Source organism: Streptopelia decaocto (genome assembly GCF_964273445.1).
Source record: "Streptopelia decaocto genome assembly, chromosome: 14".
Taxonomy (NCBI): Eukaryota; Metazoa; Chordata; class Aves; order Columbiformes; family Columbidae; genus Streptopelia; species Streptopelia decaocto.
In genome coordinates this window covers 886,833-910,209 of record NC_138669.1, presented here as the reverse complement: position 1 = coordinate 910,209, position 23,377 = coordinate 886,833, and the positions used below count along the sequence as shown (strand labels likewise).

Below are 23,377 nucleotides of genomic sequence, written 5' to 3'. Positions count from 1 at the left end.
CTGGGGCTGTTTAGCCTGGAGAAGAAAAGCTGAGGGGGGATGTTATTTATGCTGGTAAATATCTCAAGGGTGAGTGTCAGGAGGACAGGACCAGACTCTTCATTGGTGCCCAATGACAGGATGATGAGTGGCAACAGGCACAGACTGAAGCACAGGAGGTTCCATCTGAATACGAGGAGAAACTTCCTTGAGGGTGCCAGAGCCTGGACCAGGCTGCCCAGGGAGGTTGTGGAGCCTCCTCTGGAGACATTCAACCCCACCTGGACACCTTCCTGTGCAACCTGCTCTGGTGACCCTGCGTTAGCTGGTGGGTTGGACTGGATGCTCTCCACTCTGACTCAGTGACCCGGCTCTCCCAGCGGTCTGGATGCTCTCCACTCTGACTCAGTGACCCGGCTCTCCCAGCGGTCTGGATGCTCTCCACTCTGACTCAGTGACCCGTCTCTCCCAGCAGTCTGGATGCTCTCCACTCTGACCCAGTGACCCGGCTGTCCCAGCGGTCTGGATGCTCTCCACTCTGACCCAGTGACCCGGCTGTCCCAGCAGTCTGGATGCTCTCCACTCTGACCCAGTGACCCGGCTGTCCCAGCGGTCTGGATGCTCTCCACTCTGACCCAGTGACCCGGCTGTCCCAGCAGTCTGGATGCTCTCCACTCTGACTCAGTGACCCGGCTGTCCCAGCGGTCTGGATGCTCTCCACTCTGACCCAGTGACCCGGCTGTCCCAGCGGTCTGGATGCTCTCCACTCTGACCCAGTGACCCGGCTGTCCCAGCAGTCTGGATGCTCTCCACTCTGACTCAGTGACCCGGCTCTCCCAGCGGTCTGCCCAGCCTGCCCGCGGTCGGCGTGGGGCGGGGGTGCCGCACACCCCGAAGGCTGTGAGCGGCCGTTGCAGTCCCCAGCAGCTGGTGGAGAGCAGCCTGCATGGCTGGGCGCTTGGTCAGCCCTGCAGAGAGAGGGCACAGCTCCAGCGCCGCGGAGACCGGCCCCCGCGGCTCTGCTGCCCGACTGGCTGAGGCCGAGGTGACCAACACCAGCCCCAGCCCTTCCGCGGCTGATGAACCTGCAGCTGCTGGATAACACAGCAAGTCCCATTGCTTTACAGACCTCCGTGCTTAGAGCTGAATGTTAGATAACGTATTATAGGTGGATGTTTTCACAGGTGCCAGCCCTGTGAAGTGGCACAAGCTGAGAGGATGGAATGTCCCCCTGGACCCTTCATAGCGTGCAGGGCTGGTGGGATCCTGCTGCCACCGGTCCCCCCTGGGTGGGACAGGGACCTGGGGCCACAAGGATTTGCCCTATGGTGTTGATAGGTAGGAGAAAATTAGTTTGTCGGGTCATTTTGCAAATTTCCTAGCAGGTGGGTGACAGGGACAAATTGACCCATTGGGGCTTTTTATTCCTCAACCATCAGAAAATTTTGTTTTTCCTTGCTGAAGTAATTGGTCTCAAACTGGATGTGAATAGGACAGATGGCCAGGAGGTGATGTCTGACACACTTGGCCACCTTAGGGAACAGGCTGGAGCTTCTGCAGCTTTCAGTCGGTGCCCCAGACTCACCCGCATCAAGACGAGGGGGAACTGATGGAGCCGGCCGTGGGAGGAGAAGCCGTGGAGCGTGGGCTTGTGGTCAGCGAGTGCAGAGAGGAAACTTAACAGACGCGAGGGAGGAAACGCACATCCCGGGAAAGACAGAAAGCTGGAGCCAAGGGTGATGGCTCCGAGTGCGCTTTGTGGGAACCTGAACCAGAAGCTTCTCTGATAACCAATTTGCACCGGCGTGTTTCCTGCCCTCTTCCCGAAGGTCAAAGGAGCCCAAGGGCTGACTGAGCTCCAGGAGCTTGCAGAGCGGTGCCAGGCCAGTGGGACGCAGCGCTGGTCTGTCCCTCCTCGGGAAGCAGGAGGAAGGGAAACCTCCTGCAACGGGGGCACTTCGGGCACTCCTGGCACTTCAAAATGCATCTTAAAAGTTTAGTTAAGATGAAAAATTCAGCTTTTTACAGCAAAGGTACCCATGTAGCTACTGTCCTCCCAAACACGAGAGAGGGCTGCCCTCACCTGTCTTTTCCATAGCTGAGAGAGTGTTCAGAGACCTTGCTGCTGGCCATGGGGCTCTCTGGTCCCCGCTGAGACCGCTCTGCTCTTCCTCCCTCCACCTCCTGCTTTTGCAGATGTCCAGTTCAGCTCAGCCCTCCCAGATGCTTTGGTGCTTCTCTGAGGCCCCAGGGAGCAGGGCAGGGGTCAGGGGCAGCTTTCTGGACCAAGGAGCTGCTGTGCAGTTATAAATGCACACGAACGGTCTGGGGAAGGCTGGCTTTGCCATGGCGAGAGGAGGAGCTGGTGGAGGGCAGGAGTGAATGGAGGAGCACGCTGGGGGGACAGGCGGGGGCAGGAAATTCGTGGCCACCAAGGCTTCCCCCGCACATGGAACCTGCTCCCGTGGCGCCGCGGGTGGCGGCTGCGGCTGAACTCCTCCTCAAGGGGCTTTCACTGGGGAGAATGTGGCGATGGAGCCCAGCTGCTGCTGGCGCTGCCGTCCAAGATCTGCCTGGGTTTTCAAGGAAAGCCTTGTCTCTTTAAGGTTCATTTTTGGACTGTATTTCACTGTCTGTGTCCAGCATTTTTCCCTGGTGTTCCAGCATTTCCGTGCTCCTGGGCTCTTGGTAGCTGAAACCACTCCACGCTACAGATCTCAGTCCTTTTTGCACTTTTCGACACTTGTTACAGACCTCTGCCAAGAAAGCTGGGGTTTTTTTCCCATTTAAGGGAAAGAATTTTGGAGTATAAAAGAAAATCTCCATTGTACCTAAAGTGTTTCTAGGCTGGAAAGAAAATCCCTGGAAACTGAGGGAATCCTTAAAGGGACATAATACGAAACACTCCGTAACAGAGACAGTTTATTGTGTGTGACCAGATTTCCTACTCACAAGTACAAGGCCCTTGGGCTGCAAGAACAATAGAAGTTATTGTTACATCTATAGCTCATTTTAGAATGTGAAACCCAGCACCCCCTCGGCATCAAGAACCAGCCAAAACTCCCTGGGCCACCAAAGCCGCTGTGTCCATCGCTGCTGGAAACCCATTGTTCCACATACCATTGCTGTGATGGGCTGAGCGCCTGTTTAGGGATGAAGAGCCTTCCTTTTCTCACAGTCCTTCGTTTTTCTGTGACCAATAAAATGATAGAGATGAGCCTCCCTTCTTACTTCGCAGGATGGACAGGAAGATGCCAGACTGTTGTGTCAGTGTGGGTGTTTGTGAAGATGTGATACTTTTCCATATGCAGGCAGAGGAGTCACTGCAGATCAGCAGAGGGATATTTCCACGTTTAGGTTCAGCCTATTTCCCTGTCACGTTGTTGCACAGCAAACATGGTCTTCCAGACCTTTTCTGCCTGGCAGGTGAGATCCAACGTATATACCACTGACTGTAAGCTCAGGAGAACACATATTTGCCCTACTCTGCACATTTCCTTTACAGTACTTGTGGTTTAAGGTGTTTCCTTGTCAACAACTACTGTAACACCTGGAAAAGAACACGGTTTGCCACGGACTGCATTCAAGCACTCGCCTGGTTCCATAGGCTGTGGAAATAACAAACCATATATTAAGTTTGCAGAAGCTCAGGGTACAAAAATATCAATTGAAAGGAATATCCAAACCAAGAATGGGTTAGATAACCTTGGAGAAGAGCAAGCAGGCTGCACATTTCTGCATCCCCAGGGCTGCCCTGCCCCTTGCTGACAAGCTCTCCATGACGGGACAGGCAATGCTGCAGGCAGCAGGCACCCTGGCGCTGGAAACGTCCTCTGCTCTGCGCAGCCCCCGGCAGAGCTGCAGGGTCTGCCCTGGGCAGGGCTCCCTCTCGCAGCTGCGCCCGAGAGTCCAGCACGGTTCCTCAGCATGGGCAGGAGGCGCGTGGCGGGGTGAGCGCACGGCAGCGCAGGAGCCTGAGCTTCCACGCTGCTTCCCCTCCACAGCTGGTTCTCTGGCCTCTCGGCAGAGCACGTGAATTGCATTGGCAGGGTAGGAAGAGTGATGCAGGAAGATACAGATAAACCTGAGCTGCCTTTCTCCCAGTAGCTTAGCTGCACGGAATCTGATGCATCTCCCTGCATTAGGCTGCTTGTCATTCTCCCTCCCAGCATCCTGCTCCCGCGGCAGAGCAACCTGCATTTGTCACAGGGGAGGTAATGTGCCCTGGATGCCAGTGCTAACAAATAACTTGCTCTCCTACAGCACCTGCCAGCTGGAAGTTTCAAAGCACTTTGTGATCATTAACAGATTTAGCTTCCTAGCCCTGGTCAGGGGTTCTCATCTCTGCTGTAAGAGGAGTGAAATGGGATCTGGAGGTGAAATGATAAGAGAGTATGAAGAGAACTGAAATGCTCTGGATGCTGTTTGTATGTTTTCACAAGGTAAGGGGAGCTACTTCGGTGGGGGGGCACTGCACTGGGACTAAGCTGGTCAGCAGGTTTTATTCCTAATCCTTCCCTCCACCTCCCCCTGGGTGATCTTCCTTTTCTGTATCTTAATTTCCTCATCTACAAAAGGAAGGCAGTGACCCACTTCTCCTTCTAAGAAATTTTGAAATATACAAATGATAAATAATTATAGGAGGAACTGGAGAAAAAAATACAACCAACCAACCACTTTTTAGGATTCCAGAATGTTGTTTCTAACGAAGATGTGGACATTCAAACACCAAATATAATAGCATAACATTGACATTGTGCACACTGGGCAATGGGAGCCAGGTGGGGGCTGGAAGAGAAGCATAGGAAATGGGGAAAAGCAAGACTAAGAGTATTTTTCTGTAGTTAATCACATAAAATCAGACACTGGGCTCATATTTTAGAAACCTAGTAGTAGGAGCTGTCACTATAGTCCAAGAGCCATGGCCAATCAATGCACGAGGAGAAAAGGCTAACGAGCACGGCTGTGTGCCTCTGGTACATCAGCCTAAGCAGGTGAACTGCATTAAGTGATGATAATGTAGCCATTAAGTGGTGCTAATGGAGCTCCAGGTTTCTGGTGAGGTCCATTTCCCCTGCTGGGGGTGAAGGAGGAAGGCAGGAAGGAAGGACAGAATGGCAGAAGAATAGTTGGAATGCTGTGCTATTGCCTGGAAAGTCACCCTTTTCTTCATTTTTGCTGTGTTTCCAGGTTAGTAAGTGTTCTCTTAATTGTATTTGTAGTCCTAACTAGCAGTGGAAACCCACTACTACTCTTCCTGTTTCTGTAAATACTCACAACCATCCTGAGAACAGGCTCTTTTATTCAATAAGGGGCTGCTGGAGTGAGGACCAGGGTCCTGTTTGCTCCTTGCAGACAGGGGGACGTGCGGCCTTACCGAGTCAGCGGGTTCTGGCTCAGCAAGCAGGCCCTGGAAAGCAATAGGGCCCTGCTGGGCTTATCAGTGCTCTCTGCTCATTGTTTTTCTTTCGGCACCAATTCTTGCTCCTGTTTTTATGAGTGAAGCTACCGGGAGCTGGAGGACGGTGGAAATGGACCCGTCCTCCTGAGGAGGGGTGCGGCGGCTCCCCGCTCAGTGCCATGGCTGTTCCACGCGTCGCCCCCCCCTGTAAAGCAGCCCTGGGGCGGTGGGACCGGCCAGGAAAGCGTTAACCTTCCCTGCAATGCTGAATCCCAGCTCACGGTGGAGCTGCCTTCCTCTCTTCCACCCCCAACTTCCAATTCACTCCAAACAACTCCGGGACAGAATTGCAGGGAAAAGCTGGAGGTTCAGACTAGACTTGTTGATCTCCGTTCCCAGGCAGCAGAAGGAAGTACCGGAGCTTTCCTTTGTGTCTGCACGGAGACAGAGCTGGGGAGGGGGCGGGGGCAGACGCGGCTCCGGCGTTGACAGTGGGCAGGAGTGAAGAGGCGCAGCCGAGGGAAGGCCTTGGGAAGCTTCCTGCCGAGGGATCCGATTTACCTCGTTTCCCTTCCCCCTCCCCCGAGCTCCGTGGACAGCCGGGAGCGCGGCCGCCATCCCTCCGCCCTGAGGCTGCCCGCGGGGGGATGCGAGCGGGGCCGCCGCTGCTGCCCGCCCCGCCGCAGGATGTAGCTGCCCTCGGCCCCGCACAGCCCCGCACCCCCTCGCTGGGAGCCCGCAGGAGGAGGTAGGTGCGGGTCGGGTTCGGGCCGAGGGAGGGGAGCCGTTCCCCGTCCGTGGCGGCGGCGGCCGGGGAGCAGCCCGGCGGCGGTCTGGAGGCAGCGGTGCATTTCGTTCTGGGGACTGGGAGGACCTGGATCGGCGGGGAGAGGGGCCGAGACCCCGGAGCAGTGCCGGCTGGTCATGGAGGAGCGGTTTCTTTCTGCGGCGGGGTTTCTCTTCGTGCCATCTTGTGTAAGCAACAGTGCTCAGGGCTGTCAGAGCCACTCGGTTTGCAAGGAAGCTCAGGGTTTTACCTTATTCCGATTTTCCCTGATTTCCCTGTGGTGCAGAGGTCGGCGTGGGGTGTGTGGGGAGGCGTCCCTGGGCAGCCTGGAGAGGTGGCGTGCGTCGTTAGAGTGGCTGGAAATACCCCGTTTCCCGGCCCCAGCTCTTTCCTCGGGGAAATTTGCAAGGCTGGAGTTATAAAAAACCTCCGCGTCTCCTTTCCGTCTCTATGGCTGGGCAGGGCGGGGGGCCCCGCCGGGTCCGAGGAGAGGGGTTGCCCTGGGTGAGTCGTGGGGGGTACCCGGGATTTGGAGTCCGCGGTCCGGCAGGGCCCTTGTGCGGGCGGGAGCGGCGGCGGGGCCGGGCGGCAGCAGCGGGGCCCGAGTGCTCGGGAGACGGCGGTGGCGGGGCCGGTCCGCTCCGGGTCGGCCAGTGCGGGATGGGGGACAACGTGCCAGCGCACCCCTGGCTAGCAGCCCGGCGGCTTTGGGGGCGCATCGCTGAGCGGTGCTCGGGGGAGCTCTGGGCCCTCCCCTATCAGTCGGTAGCTCCCAGCGTTTTGCTAGCGGAGGCTCCCGGGGCCGTACTCAGCCTCCACAGCTTCCCCGGACGGGGTGTGCGGGCGACCCTCCCGGGCAGAGGCGGGGGGGGGGGTACAGGCGGCCGCCGCCCGGGGGAGCTCGGCGGCAGCGCCCGGGCCGGCACGTGGGAGCGGGCGGCCTTCAGCACCGCGGACAGCGCCCGCGCGGCGCGGCTCGGCACCGCGGGGCGGACAGCGCCGCCGCCCCCTGAGCGGATTAGCGGCTCAGGCCGCGCCGAGCCGGCGGGCGCGACCCATGGTTGTTGTGTCTTGCAGCTCTGGGGCATGGAGGGGAAGGAGAGGTGAGGAGAGCCGGCCCCCAGCGCCCTGCCCCACGCCGCACCTTGGAGCGTCCAGCCTGAGGGGGACCAGCGATGCCTCTGGGGATGAATAAGCATGGATCTCGCTCTACTACCTCTTTGCCTCCGGACCCCACAGAGATCGTCAGGAGCAAGGCCTGCTCCCGAAGGGTCAAGCTTAACGTGGGGGGGCTGGCCCACGAGGTTCTTTGGCGGACCTTGGACAGGTTGCCACGGACCAGGCTGGGTAAGCTCAGAGACTGCAACACACACGACTCCCTCATGGAGATCTGTGATGACTACAACCTGGAAGAGAACGAGTACTTCTTTGACAGGCATCCCGGGGCATTCACCTCAATCTTGAACTTCTACCGTACTGGCAAACTGCACATGATGGAGGAAATGTGCGCCTTGTCCTTCAGTCAGGAGCTGGACTACTGGGGGGTTGATGAGATCTACCTGGAGTCCTGCTGCCAGGCCCGCTACCACCAGAAGAAGGAGCAGATGAATGAGGAGCTGAAGAGAGAAGCTGAGACACTGAGGGAAAGGGAAGGGGAGGAATTTGATAACACTTGCTGTGCTGAGAAAAGGAAAAAGCTCTGGGATCTCCTGGAGAAGCCCAACTCCTCTGTAGCGGCCAAGGTAAGATCTCCACATTTCTTAAATCCTGTGTGTATTGACTCATGACTATGCTTGCTCTAGCATCTGGGCACTTGTGGATGGGCGGATTCTGTGAGTGAAGGGGAGAAAGGCCTCCCAGATGCAAACAAGATTTGATGTTTCCTTTTTGGGTAGTTTGGAAGGGATCTGGTTCGAGCTTCCCTGGGGCAGTCGTGGCTGCTCAGTGTGGGAGAAGCTCCACTGACCCCTGGGTCAGCATACGCTGATTGTGGTTGAAGGTTAGTAGACTTGTTATACAGTGGCCTGTCTTGGTGCATTTTGTAATAAGTGGTTTTTTGGGCCTCAAACTTATGGGTCTCCTACTGCTTGACTAAACTGGCTTTTAAGAAGTGGAAATCTACTTGAACTCTTAGACCTGGGTCCAGTCAGGATATAATGCCTTCCTTTCTAGGCCTTAATTTAAAATTCTCTGGTGAAATAAATCTTCTAGTTACCTGTATCATGCACTCCCAGACTGACTCTACTAAACCCAGCATTTGAATTTCATCCCGTACCTGCCTCCAACCTATTTTATGTCTCCTGTGCAATATTGCTGCAGCTCTGTCTCTGTCAATAATTGAAGTGCTGCTCACTATGAAGTTGGTGCCAGTGCAACGGTCTATTTGAAGGTGTTTAGAAGATAAGATCCATGCTAGGAGAAACCAATATCAGAGTTGGCTCTGATAACTTAGCTATCTCATGTTAGTCACATTCTTCAGTGAGGAAAATATCTGCGAACACAATGATTCAGTAACCATGGGGACAAAAGTGAAGGGGGAGAGGTTGAAAACTGTGGGATGAATAATTGAAAAGCATGAGAGACTGAGCAGTAGGGACCCAAACCTGAATTTTCTGTGTGTCAGTGTTCTCACAGTATGGCAGAGAAGAGGCCTGAGCTACCTCTTTAATGTCACCTCCCTGTTGTATGTACATTTGTGAGTGAAAACCTTGGCTCCATCCCATGGGAAGTCTGGCTTTGGGCTGCTTATGAAAACAGATGACTTATTTACCTCTTCTCTCTTATCAAAATGTTGCACGTTATGAACCAAGGGCATGTACAAAAGCTTGGGGAAGAGATTTTACTAAGTGTGGAACTAAATGGCTCATCCTGGCCGGGGAATGGAGAGGCACGATCAGTTGCTGAACTGATTATCACTTTTTTAAAAAACAAACAGAGCCCCAGAATGTCTTTCTCTCCAATGGCATAGATGACACTGTGCTGAATGCATTAATCATTTATAAGGTTCTTTTGGCACAGTCCTGGAATCTGAAACACAGGCCCTGGGCTTTGCTGTCCGTGGCACTGACTCAAGATCCATTAGAGACTGTTGATGTTAATGATTTATTGTATATGAGCAGGGGTCATTCTTGCCAAATAAGTGTCTTTTGTGATTTATAAATGAAATACACTCTAGCTTCATTTTCTGAGAAAATTCTCAGAGTAAGTACATTCGGCATTGCAGGCACTGCATTAATTGAGAGTGAATGGTAATGCATTATTATCCTTCCCATTTAAAGCTACTGTTCTTTAACTTCGGTGCTGTAATGAAAATGGTGCTGCATGTTCTCAGAACTCGGATATTCCAGCAGTTCCCAAATGCAGATTTCTACTCCTTTGGAGTGCAGCAAGGAAAACGGGCACGATGAACAATTAGCTTACCAGGCAGGGACAGAAGAGCTGCTAAGCCTCTTCTTTATCCGATTTGCTCCCTGCTGCTGGATAGCTTTTCTCTCATGCCAGAGTATGCCCTTTGCTTTGATCACCTTCATGAGAATTCATCCCACATATTGAATAGGCTGGACCCGGTCTTCAGCTCCTGATGGAAGGATGTGGGGAGAGAGCCTGGGCAGCCTGACCCGTTGTCTGACCCGCCCAGCTGTGCCCAGGCTCTGCTTTGGGCCGCAGTTTGTAAACGGGAGGCTCCGCTAGCCCCTGGCCAGCTCTCCTCAGCTGTCCGTGGGCAAAGCGCTTGTGCCGAGGCCACCGGCCTCCAGGACTTCGGTCACCTTTCCTAGAGCCAGGCTCCAGCTGCTTTGCCAGGTCTGAGAGCTCAAACTCTTCCTGTAGAGAGGGAGCAAAGTAAATGACACTGCGGCTTAATGACCATCACTGAAGGACCTAAAGTCACTGTTGGGAGTATCTGTACTTCTCTTTTTCTTTAGACTTGTGACACTCAATGCAAAGCTTTGTTTCCACTTAAATAGAACAAATACAGGTTCTGCTTGTGTTCTCTAAGTCTAGAAAATGACTACAAATGCAGTACTGGGGCCAGTTAAATACTGAGATGGAGTTGTTTTCTATTTGTGTGTGTTTTGCTTTTTTAAAGAATTGTATGTGATGCATTTCAGGGTGGCAGACACTCAAATAGGAGAAGCATCCCCCCAGACCTTAACTGGTGTTGCTCTTTTATCCACTGGGGGTTCACCCGTATCTTTTGGCTAATCTGTCTGGCTTTTAAGACATTGCTTGCCATGAGGTGGTTAGTTTATTTACATGCAATGCCTCACCCTGTCTGTGGCTGGAAAGAACACTCTTTTAGATATTTAACTCTTTGAGAGCCTCCAGATTTCTGTGCTGAGGCATCAGACAGCTGTTGAAGCCCCAGGCTCGCTGCCTTGTTACCCTCCAGTGCTGGCAGGGGGGGTTTGCTCCTTTCCTATGATGCTGCAGTAACCGAAGCAACTCTGTCCTGTGTAAGGTGTTGTGGGGCAGAACTCCAGCCCTTTCCCATGGTCAGACTGTGCAACAGGCCCTGGAGCATTTCACCCACCAGTCCCTTTACTGGGAGGCACTTGCTGTGCTGAGCTCCCCTGTGCTCACCTTCCCAACGGGAAAACTCCCGTGCACAGAAATTGAGCACTGAGGGACTCTGCTACCTAATAAAATATTGTCAGCAGGCAGTTACTTAATGAAACTCTTCATTTCTATCTAGTCTTACAAGATGGTTTAAATGAGCAGTTTCTCCTACTTCCTGTGGCTCTATTTGCCTCTATATCCCTGCGAAATACTCACTGCAGTCTTTGTGGATGCTTTGTCTTCTTCCTGCAATCACTGTCTTTGCATGTTCCTACTTATTTTTATCATTCTCCTAGTCTCCCATAATAGTTTGGTGCATTTTTGTTGTGTTCTAAATAGCATTCTTCCTGTACTTTGATATACTCATGGCATGTATTTTTAACTATAGAGGACTTTCTGGTGCTTGCTTCTGTCTGGATTTGCCATAGATGAAGATGAGGTGCAGCTATTTTTCTGAAGTAGCTATTACAGCTTGTTGTGGGTAGTTTTCCTTTCCTCAGGAAAGAAAGGCAGCTCTCCGGAAGCCAAACTGAACTGCTGCTTTTCATTGGGACTCAGTGTCCGTGGCAGGGCGGTAGTGGCTACTGGTTCTCCAGCACTCTGCTTTGGGCTTTCAACCATAAGTGCTCTTTCCCAGGCCAAGGCCAAGCCTGGGCAGCTGGTTTCTGTCACCGCAACCCAGGCAGCAGCCCCAGGTTCCCAAAGCAGAAGTCCCTCCTGTAGCCGTTGGGGGTTTCGTACTAACCAAGCTGGTTGGGGTCTGTGGGTCTGTCTGCCTGGTGGGACGTTTGTCCCTCGGCAGAGCCAGCGCTGCTGTAGTTCTGAGCAGGCTTCACGGCATCCTGGAAAATCAGACTGCAGTTGACCTGCGATTTCTGTTATAAGCAAATAGCACATGAGATGAACTCAACATCTTAATTAGCTAACTTATGTGGTCTTGGAAATTCTCATCACCTGGATCTTTGCAACAACTCTACAAGAACGTTGCCCTTTTTGACTCTTAGGAGGAAAAGAAATACTTCCTTTTAGTCCTTACAAATTATTTCCCCAATCAATATTTGAGCAATTAGTGTCGCACAAAGCGGGAGAGGGGGTGCGGGCAAAAGGCTGCTTGTCTTACAGACTCCTCTGCATGTGCTGGCTTCATCTATTTTTCCCTTGCTGTCCTGGAGGCTGAGAAAAACAGGATGACATCATCCGTTTTGCAAGAAGCTGCTCTGCATATCTGCATGTCAAGTAGGATGTGCACTTCCTCTCCTCGCTGCCGTCGCTTCCCACCGCTCCCTGTCCTGTTGGGAGCTCAGCTGTGGCGATGCCGCTGTTCTGGCAGGTTATTTCGTACCCTTGCCTCTGTTCCTGCCATGTCTTTGCCAATGCAGGAATATCACGTTTATCCTTGAAAACATGCAACTCCAATTCTGTAATCTTATTACACGTCCCTCTACATTTGTTGAACAGCTCTTTCTCGAGCTGCCCACTGCTCTCTGCTGCTAATCTCTGGATGTGTTGCTCAGGGATTGGGGAGGTTGCTCTGTAAGCTCTTTTCTTATTATTGTTAATAGTAGTGACAAAATAAGAATGATGAAGCCTCTTGGAGATACATTCGCTACATTTAAGGCATTCTTCCCCCACATGGGCTTTCTATTCCTGGCCCTCCCTTATGGCGTGCAGTTTTCATTCATCTCGAAACCTGCCTGAGTTTGGCATTCAGCAGAGGAACCCCCTCTGTCTAATTGCAGGGTCACATCTTACCCGTGCCCTGTGTCTGAGCCGCCACCACAAGGCAGATGTTGACTTTGTTGAAGCCAGGTCGCCCATATTTCGCTTGTATCTGTGACTTTCATTTTTCTGATACAGCTACTAGCTTGCCTCTTCTGCTAAAAATAGGAGAGTTTCCCTTCATCCAGAGCAAACTCTTCAGAGATTCTCAAAGCAGAGCCTCATTCCAAAGCCTTTCCCCTGGGCTCAGGGATTTGCCCCTTTGATCTACAGCTTATCGCTGGGTTTCTAACACAGCGCTGTCCTGTGGAAACACACAAGTGACTGCTGTTCTGTTCCAATCTCTTTTCATCCTGCAGCTCCTTTCTGGGTCCTCGTCCTTCCACTGAGCTTCTTACATCTTTTGTCTGGGGAGCCCTAATTCTCCCGTTCGGTTCCCCGCACCGTGTCCTCTGCAGTCTCACCGGTGACCTCCCCACGATGTGCCGCTGTGCTGCCGCTTCCCAGAACTCCTCTGCATTCCAGCCTCCTTAACTCGCAGTTTAGGGAAAAGCAAAACACAAACCAAACCAAACCACCAAACCCCACCCCTACAACTAGTATTATTGCCAGCCTGGTGATTATGTTCTGCAATTCTTTCCTGGTTCCAAATAATCCTGCTGGGAGTCCTTGTAACATAGGAGATGCACTGACCGTTGGCTTGTTGGTCTCCCACATCCCTAATGCAACATCCTGTGTTGTTTCCTGCATGGGATGCATCTGCCAACAAGAAGCTTGTTCTAAACTCCCCAAGGGGGATCCTCACCCTTCAAGGTGATCTGTGCTCCAGAACGGTCACTGCAGCCCTCGGCTCCAGGCAGGCAGCTGCCTGGAAATGGTTTGGGTTCCATAGTTTACAATACAAACGTGCAGATCTGCAGACTCTGGAGAATTTTATAAAAGGAAAGCTTAAAATTATTATGCCCAGTAGCTCTTTTGATGTACTTGCCATACAGTCCATGAAGTATAGTGTGCATAAACATATGTAGGCATACTCCTGGAGTTTTAACTGATCTGTAACTTTCTGCTAGGGGAGGCTGGAGCAGGTTTGTGGTCATGGCTGAGCACAAGCATCCACATGTGTGTGAGAGCGCCTGCCCCAGGAGGGAAGCGACAAGCCCACTGCTCAGGCTGAATTCCTTGGGGGACGTGTGCTGAGGAAGTATAGTCGATGCTATTTTTAAAGCACAAGCTCTCACTTGTACCTATGAAAAATCTCTAAGAAATTAAATCCCCTTGCTGCTCATCGTTCTCTCATCCTGCTCAGCCTGTGAGCAGATGTGGTTTAAGATGCCAACATCACCTGTCAAATCTTGCAGGAATGGGAAGCCCCTGTTTTGTCCAGCTGTGACTGCAGACACTTGGTAATAATGGGACTCAGAAGAGAAGTGCTGATCCCCTCAGCACACCAGCGCCCTGTGGAAAAATCCATTCACTTTTTAAAACAATTTATTCACTTAACTCTTATTACAGAGTGGAATAAATATCCTTTCCTTTATGTCCTTCCTTTTACCTGTTCCTCTTGATCCTGGAGATTGGAGTTTCCTTCTGATTTCTCTTGATGTGAGTGTCCCCACGGAGAGGAATAATCCAATGTTGCTTTTACAACATGAGTGTTGCTATTTGTCATTGCTAATGGCAAAATATTTATGTCAAAGAAAGTTCACAGCTGATCACTTAGTTCTTGTAATAAACACAGTCAATATGATTTACTCCATGGAGATCTCTGGCAGCAACAGAAGAGGCACAATGGGGCCCATGAACCTGAGCAAAACACGAATATTAACCTTCTCTGAAGAAGCTATACATAAAGCTATATGTTGTCACTGCTTCTAGTACACTAAGGCAGACGAATCAGACTCTTCCTGTTATGAGAGCTGCCCAGTTTGTTTCCTAGGTCTGGAGGCTCAGCTCCATCATGGGCTAAGACTGGGAGCGCTGGCACTGCGGTGACAGCCAAGCTCAGCTTGGAGGTCACTGTCCTTATGGCACCAAACTGCTCCAAGGGCTGAGTGGGTGAGCGGGTTCTGTGCTGCAGGCCCAGGAGCCGGCGGCAGCTCAGGGCTCCTGCCCCGCACCCGGCTGCTTAGCTCCCCTGCCTGAGCTGCTTTAGCTTGGCGCTCTTTATCCTCAGGACGACCTTGCCCTAAGTTGGGTCCCAGGGATAACAGCCACACGTTCACCTCCTGGCTTTCGCAGTTACTCAGTACAGCAAAAGTAAACCTTGCAGTGAGCTTTGTCCCCTGAGTTCAGCTGGTCTCTAGCTTATCTCCAATGTCCTGCCTTTCCCCTGTCTGTTTTACAGTCTGACACTGGCTGCACGTGTTCACCAGCAGGGTTTAGGGAGGTCTCTTTTTCTGGTTTTTAATGAAAAAACTTTACTATCTATTCTAGAGCAAGTCTGAAAGAGTGCTGAACACCCCTACACAAGCACTGTGTTTGTGTACTTGCTATAGCCCCTCCCCAAATGCTAGCATTTGAATATCCCAAACACATTTATTTTCTAGGTCGCTCAATAACACCAGCAGCTGCAGCCCTGCTTCTGTGGATGGTAAAACTCCCATTGAATGTAATAGGAGCAGATGAGTATTATAATGTCTGTACTCATCAAGCAAAGCTCTCAAAGTGCTTTGAAAAGGTGGATTACTTAAGGCCAGGACAAACCTGTGATATACGTATTATCCCCATCTTAAAGTGGAGAGGTGATCGTTGCCCAAGGTCAGTGAGGAAAGCCAGGGAAGAGCTGGGGGGACCTTGGCGTCCCCTGTCCCACCTCACCCGTCCCTCCCACGGTACAGGCGAGCTTGCGGTGTCCTTCACCCGCTCCCTTTGCTCTTCCTCGTTTTTAAACAAAATGGACCCGTAAATCTCATTTACAGTGCATAAACAACATAACCACCAGGAATGTTCTCATTGGTACTGATGAACAAAACGTTTCTAAAACATGATTATACTTAGCAAATTTCATTTTAGACTTAGGATTCCTTTTTTGATATCTCTTAAAAATACTCATTTTGCTAAAAGAGTAAGTTGAAGATGCGACCAAAGGGGTCTGTCTCAGTTTTCTACTTAAAATCTTTTGTAGAGTCGGGAACTCTAGTACACGCAATTCCACGACATGAAAAATCTCTGTGTGCCAGGTATGATGTTCTTGGCTGCTTCCAATGGCATCTGACGGTGGCGTAAAATGGGAATAGAAACGTGTTGTGGCACAAAGCACCAGGAGCAGCTCCTTGGCTCCCTGAGGAGCCTTTTACGTGGCTGTGTCCAGCCTTGTCCCGCTCTGCGGTGATTCAGCGTCTGCCAGTCCCTGGGTTTCTCCACCCTGGCATCCGAGGGCATTGCAAAGTGTTTGTTCTGCAGTTCTCTTGGGAAGGGGCAGCGCGGTTATCCTGCTGTGTTTGGGGAGGGGGCAGAGGGACTAACTGGCTGCTTGGGGTCTGTGACGGACCAAAGAACGGAATCGTATTCCACCCCTAATCCCTGGACCGCTCTGTTCTCCGGTGCAGCTGGATTGCGGCCATAAGCACTTGAGAGGCAGCCATAATACCAAAGTGTTTAAAACTTCCATGAAACTGCCTCAGAATGAATCGCAGAGTAAAGTTTTTCATATTTCTGGGGATCTCGTTTGTATCTGGCACATCCTCAGATCTGAAAAACTTCATTCACAGGGCTGTGATTTTTCTGCTGGCTTCAAGATGTCCATCTGTTGCTCTGTACACTTAATCTTTTTGCATCACCTGCTTTTAGTAAACTGTAGTGATCACATATTAAACAAACTCTTTACTTCTCGTAAGTGGTGCATTTGACACTTTGACTATTGGGAATCACTGTAACATCCTTCTACTTGTCCATATCTGGCCATTCTCACAAACTATGTGCTCAACAAGTGTCTGGATAGAGGAGTGTAACTCACTTTGAGGCGATGTTTGCTGTACCAGAAGAACCAGCCGGTGTGGTGGAACAGGGACCTTCTGCTCCTTGTTTACCAATTTGTGAATTTTTGGTAAATCGGTACTTCATAGCATAAAAGATAAACCTTTTTAGAAAAGTGAAAGAAGAATGTGTTGTCTGATTTCTTGTCAATGTGCCAGAAGTTTATTAATAATACATAATAATTATGCATTGCATTTCATAGTTCCTTTCATCTGAGGATCTTCAAGTGCTTCACAAACATTAATTAATCCTCGTGACTGCCTGGTGCAGTGACTGTTATCAGTCTACACTTCAATATGACAATGCAGAAGAAATAGTAAATAGAAAAATGTCCCAGATACAGGCAAGAGGAAAAGCTGGTCTGTGCAGGCAGAGCAAACCGGAGCAGACATCAGCCCGTTGTAGCTGCGTTTTGGGTGAGCGAATCCACCGCCCTGCCTGTCAGTGTGTGGGAGCCGCTACAGCTGCAGCTGACTGGTGCAGGACAGAGGCTGAGGCAGCGGTTCGGAGCCTTTTCTGGACGTACACACATTATCCTGGCAGGTCGGGCTGCAGAGCTCGCTCTGGTGCTTCCCCTCGGCCCTTGGACCGAGAGCTGCGTGAGCATCTGTGTCTGGTTACCCTGGCTGCTGTCGCTCAGGAATGGGCCACTCTGGGAAAGAATAGCTTCTGCGGGGATAGAGATGGAAAACGAACAAATACCAGCATTCTGGCAGCAGGTGCCCCCTCACTTCACAGCTGCACTGCACGCCTGTTGCCAGTGAGCTGAAATAAGCTCGGGTTAGTGTTGTGGTTGAGACGGACAAACGACATAGACCAAGTTCTTCCAGGATAAAAGTAGTAGATGCCATTTATTGCCACAAGTGCATTTTTATACAGTTTTACCAATTCATGTGTCTCTTCACTATTGGTTATAAGTTACAGCAGTAACATATCATTGGCTATTTTTGCTATCATCAATGTTACTCTTCTACTCCCTTCTCTCTCACGGGTACATCCTGAACATCTCTGGATACTCCTTTACTCCCATCCTTCTCACGGGTAGGCCTTCATATCTTCAAGGCTAATTTCTGTTCCCATGCCCTCCATCAGGGAATCCATGGACCCACCGTAGTCCCCCACAGGTTAGTCAACACACAATTATTCTTAGCTTCAAATCATCCCCAGGTAAGAGTCTGATCTGAGCAGGTTTTGCAGCGTTTAGCTGGGAAAAGCCATGTCTTTTAAGCGTGATACCTTTTTACTACATGGAAGGCGGGCTCGCACAGCAGCGCCTCTGGCTTTCAGTGCCATGTACCCGCCAGTTTTTGCAGCATATTGAGACTGGGAGGAACTATGCGGGGGTTGTGTGGATCCAGTGTCCCAGGAGAGCTGAAGACCTTCTGGTACTAGAGAGTTCTCAGATACATCAACCCTAGTTTGTCTTCTGGAGGAGATGCCAAATGGCATGACTGGCGTTTACTTCTTTTTTGGCAATGTCGTGGGCTTTGTAGCTGACTCTGGGTATATTGGGTCCTACTTCTTGTTATTTTGATCCTTCAAGGTAAATTTGAAGCAGATGAGATGTAGTGTGTGAGTGCTGATTTGAGAACTACTGGCCCTGCCTTGGCTGCAGCAGATGTTATCAAAGGGAGCTTTTCACGCCACCCCGGGTACCGACAGACCCAACACCGCTGTGTGTGTCCAACCCCCTCCTGTCCGTGGCTCAGCATGATGGGACACGCTGTCCTGTAAGGAGATACTTCCATCAAACATGAGATGTACTTCATTCTAGATCACATCGGGTATCGGGGCTTGTTTTGCTAATTGACGTGTTCGTGTTCTCTGTCTGTGTTTACACATGATGTTATTCTATAGGAGTCACTTTAGACTTGCAGCAATCCCGGGGACGGTCTCATTTATCACCGGCAGCCTTGGCCAAAGCCAGCTGTAGCATGTGCAATCTACCTGCTGAAATACGAGACCTCATGTTAGGTAGATTCACCAGGTTCCACTAGGGTGATGTATGGCCTCTCTCTTTTCTCTACTGAATACCAGTGTGGGTATAATTCCATTATTTTTGCATGTCCATTAAGCTAAAGAACAAATTTGATAAAGTGTCAATGGCCATGAATGAAACCCACTTGACTTAGCAGTTATTTTAAAAGATGCTGTTAAGAGCTTCTTGTAAAGTGGCTGTAAAATACTTCTTAGTTTGCACTGTTTTCTGCAAAACTTGCTTCATGATCCAGGAACCCCAGGCATGGCGATGCCATTTCCAGGAGTAATAGATGTAACTTATTTAATTTATAAACTCTTTGTACGAAATTCTATCTTTTTGTTATGTGCTTATATAGCACTAAGTGCAACATTTTCCTGACTCACAGCTTGTGTACGCCATCCCCAAACAGGTCATAAACGTGTTTTAGAGCAAACAAAAACTGCTGTAGAGAGGTAGGGGGTTTAGTTTCCATAACTGTTAACCCCATAACCAAACTGTCCTCACACAGAGGCAGCGATGTCCAAAACCACATGTGGGGCAGAGGTGGAGAGAAAGTGATTGCGTTGGCTGGGCCTGCTTAATTCACTGAAGCTGGTTTCATCACAGGTTTTGCTGGTATAAACTAATCCTGAAGCAACTGGGAAGCATTGCACCACACACTCCATGCTGACCTTGGCACACGAGTGCGTTACTGATACTTTCCACATGGACGTAATCTGTGGCCTTGATTTGAGCAGACCTAAGCAGGCCTGTGTGCAGAGGAGGGGTGAAGAGCCGGTTGTACACACCGCTGCTGTGATTTGGCATGCAAATCAAGTAGTCGGAATATGCAAGTGTATCTTGCAGTTTATACAAGCAATTATTTAATCTGTGTGTGGAAAAACAGGGTAATTGTGTGCAAAATAAGTTATCATTGCATACGGTGCAGTTGTATGTTTAAACGGTCAGCAAGTGAGATCCTTTCTATCAGTAATTAAGCACTTTATATCCTAAGGGAAACTAACTACCAAGTCTCTTCCTAATTCTTTTTTCCCTTTCTACCAAGTCCTTAACCAGTTCAAATCTCAGCTGTCATTTCATCCCTGTTCCCTCCATTATCACCTACCTGCTGGAGTATTTATTTTACTTAGCATTTTGGGGGGAGAATCAGCCATAGCAGTGGTAACGGGCTCCTGTTTCCAGCCCACAGAATGATCTTTTGTGTCAAAATGGCACTGCAGCTCCCTCTTTCAGTAGGAGTTCTTCACCATTGGCCTTGCTGTGGTCTTTCCCAAAGTGTTTCTGGTGAGTTGAAGTTCAGCTCGATGTTTGTGAGTTCAGCCCCTGGCGTTGTGCTGCTCTGATATGTCCTGATGTGTCCATGGAGGAGGGACGAGACCCCCAACGGAGAGGTCAATGGTCTGTTGGGCAGAGACGTGGCTGGTATTGACAGATCAGGGGTCATGGCTTTACTGTGAGTTTTCTGCACAAACGTCTGCAAAAGACAGAAAGTCTTTCTTTGCTTTCCCCAAGCTTGTTTTGGTAGAATGTAAATCCTTTGGGTACTACTGCTTTGCGCGGTACTCGCACATCTGAGCCCTGATTCAAGGGGAAAAGCACACACAGTCTGCCTTTTCACTGCCCTGCTGGTCAGCATCAGCTCTGCTTGTATCTTCAGGAGCAATACAGATAAAGCTCAGTTTGGCCAGCTGTCACCTTTTTGATTTGGTGTCTTAGGTGGTCAATACCTAATGATTAATCTTAAATGTCACCTCTTTTCCTTTCGGACTGACTCCTTAAACTGCTGGGATGTTTCAATACACTTTGCTTAAAGTAATGACACCCTGTGCCAAAGAACAGAGAGCAGAATACGGCAAAGCTTCAGCCTTTGCACCTGTTCTGGTTTGCTGTTTGTGTGAAGTGCTTTATAATTGTCGTCTTCATTAGCAGCCTGCTGAATTCTGGTGTGTGAGGGATTAAGAACTCTAATGAATATGGATTATTTCATATATTTTCCTCTGGGACCCAGCAGAGTAGAGATTTTTTGGAGCTGTATGTTCATACAATAACAAGGAATGGGAGATGCCTCCCCCTGCCCTTTTCCAAAGTTATCTCTTAAGAGTGAGTATCAAAGCAGCCGGCTGACCCTCCCGCTCTGCCCGGGGTGTAAGTGATGCTCAGATCCAGCTGATCCTCTGCCTGATCTTCCTAGAGGTGCAATGAAAGCCTTGCTAAGAACAGCAAACTTCAGTACATGCGTAACTTTCAGCATGTGAGTAGCCTCCTTGAAGTCAACAAGTCTTGAGCATCTTTAACATGAAGCATATAGGAAATAGGGAGCAAATTATGGTGCAGTTAAAGGGCCCGTTTCACCGAGGAAGCCAGGAGTGTGTGCTGGTTAAGTTTCTATGAAAACAAGCACATTTCTCTTCTTGAATTAAAATTCTACAGTGCATACGGTTAATGTGTCATCTGCAGCATCCAAGAGGCCTGGAGAGATTGTTTCTGCCGAACAGATGTTCAACAATCTGCATTTTTTTTTTGGTCGGTTTGGGTACTTTCTTGCTCCTACTTGAGAAGGCACATTGTCCAGCTGGAGGGGAAGGCTGCGCTCTGCTGGGGCTCCGCAGCGCTGCTCCTGGGGGTCACAGCGCCCTGCGGGGCTCTGCCCGAGCCCATGTGCAGGCAGGCAAACAGGCACACTGGAGCGCTAGAGCTCCCACCTCCCGGCTCAGGCCGGAGCCACAGACGGGTGTTTCCCACACCAGGTCAGGGGTGCAGGCGCTGCCAAACCACCCCGCTGAGCTGGTGCCTTGTGTCCTGTTGCCCAGGGCTCACTGCAAGCACACCGGTTACCCCTGCGGCTGGAACGCTGCGCTGCTCAACCGCAGTGAAGCACCTCCTGGAGCTGAGCCCTTGCATCTGTGAGGCCGCTAAGGCCTCATCTTCTTTTTGTGGCTATAATTGACCCAGGAGATGTGAAGTATGGCTGAAACATGGCAGGGAATCCAACTTTTTCCCTAATTCAGCCACCTGTCTCCCATTGCATGGAAGGGTTAAACATTTCCGTTATTCTGAAGCTTTTTGCTGGGGAAAACCAAGGGATGGCATTTTTATAGACACTTAACTCCTGAGCAGGGGTTCTCCCCAGCCCCAGGACCACGGCAGCAGGACAGGCAGATGCTCTCTGGACTGCGGAGAATACCGAGGTCTTTTTTGCCAGATAATACATCTTGGTCCTTAACTGGCTGCACGGGGATATTGTTCCTCCCCAGGTGAAGGATCACATGGCCATAAAATCCTGTAATATAAACAAGGCAGATGTGGTCAGAATCCTATTTGAACAGATTTATAGCTCAGCCATGGAACAGCAAACTTGCCTGGGCTTTGTGCCACAGGTAATTAATATGCATCCCAGGCTCTGTTTTCCTTCTGGACAGTGTACTCTTGCACGCTCGTGTTTCAGACCGTAAGCATGGAAGTGTGCTGTGTTCTGAGGAGGAGCCGCTCCTGGGGAGGCTGTGCTGGAAGGCTGGCGCCCTGCAGACCGCGTGGAAGTGAAAGACCTGGAGAGCAGCACTTCCACAGCACAATTAAGGCCTCCAGGTAGCTGGCAATGAGTCTTAGTGCAGTGATTATCGTAGGGAGATCTGATGTTCGTTATAGTTTCTGTCTACACTGAGATGAAGAGGTTGCTGGATAGTGATGTTTTCTCTGTTGGTATTGGAAAGTGGCTCCAGCTCCCTGCCCTGTCTGTGGGATATTTACGGGAAACAAGAGTAGCGTCTAGGTGCAAGTGCCTACATCCAATATTGAATGCAATTTCTCTGCCGTTAATTTATTCCAGTTTAATTCAGCACAGCATGTACACGCAGGTTTCTCTTCCACGTGTGCTCTCATAACGCGGTGTGTCCCGCTGGAGCGGACCAAGGCCGGAGTGGCTCAGTGCCATGAGGAGCAGGTGTCCATTCAGGCAGCCTGCGTGCTGTGCTCACACAGAGGGACAAGGATGCCAGGGAGACATTTATCACCAGCAAAGCCTCTTGGCAGCAGGGGCGGCAGCAGGGTCCCTGTTGGCGCCCAAGGAGGCAGAGGACCAGATGAGGATAGAGCGTGTTGCCTCAGTATTTACCTCCTGTCCTCAAATGCGGGATGAAGCCACCTTTTTATTTTCTCCACTTGATGGTTTCCTTGGAGTGACGACAGTGTCCTTTGCCGCCTCTCCCAGGTGTACACACGAGCGGTGGCTGCAGGAGTTATCGCCCCTTCAGGCTCCTCAGACTCGTCCCCTTTCATCATTCACACTTAGGTCACCTCTTGGGCATTCCCTTGCAACTCCGCACTTCAAAAACTATTGGTGATTAATAATGAAGGAATTAAATAAAAAGGCAGAGAGGGGAGAACAACTTATCCCATGTTACTCCAGGGGTCACAAACCCACCACTGGATTTGGGCATAGATTTTAAACTTGGACAGTCCCCCACATACTAAATCCCTGCTCAGCATCATCCAGCTCTGTAGCCAGAAACTGCTCACAATAGCGCAATTTCTCTTGGTCAGGGTACAGTATAAAATACATATCTAATTAATGACCAGTGACTTAGTGCCATTTGAAACTGTCCATCATCAAGTAGGAGGAAAGATGCCAAGCACGTTAAAATCTGTCACCTTTAGGATTTTAATAGGAAACCAGCACTGTTGCTTTGCTGGGTTATTTGTTCTATTGTTAATGGGATTTCTCTGCACTTCCCTGTCTCTGTATGGTCTGGAAAACACATCTTGGTAGGCCAGCGATCCTAGAAACATAGGCCTTGACAACAAAATCGATATGGTTTCATTAGACTTAGTGCTTGATGTGCAATTATGTTATTTTCTCAACAGCAAGTTGCTGTGTGAGCTTGGGCAGGGAGAAGGGCAGAGCTGGGAGCCTGCTGAGCGTGCTGGGCTGCGGGCAGCCAGGCTCGGCTTTGCCATACGCCGGCTCGGCTTTGCCATACGC

The 23,377-nt window shown here is 50.5% G+C and overlaps 1 protein-coding gene across 1 annotated transcript in view; it reads left to right on the top strand.

Moving 5' to 3' along the window:
* Positions 1-7,342: 7,342 nt before the first annotated feature.
* Positions 7,343-23,377, top strand: part of KCNB1 (potassium voltage-gated channel subfamily B member 1) — a gene marked incomplete at both ends in the record, with an annotated part of 104,208 nt that continues 88,173 nt past the window's right edge. Inside the window, one exon of the mRNA XM_082065273.1 lies at positions 7,343-7,909. Coding sequence (XP_081921399.1) covers positions 7,343-7,909 — 567 coding nt within the window. The remainder of the gene's footprint in view (positions 7,910-23,377) is intronic.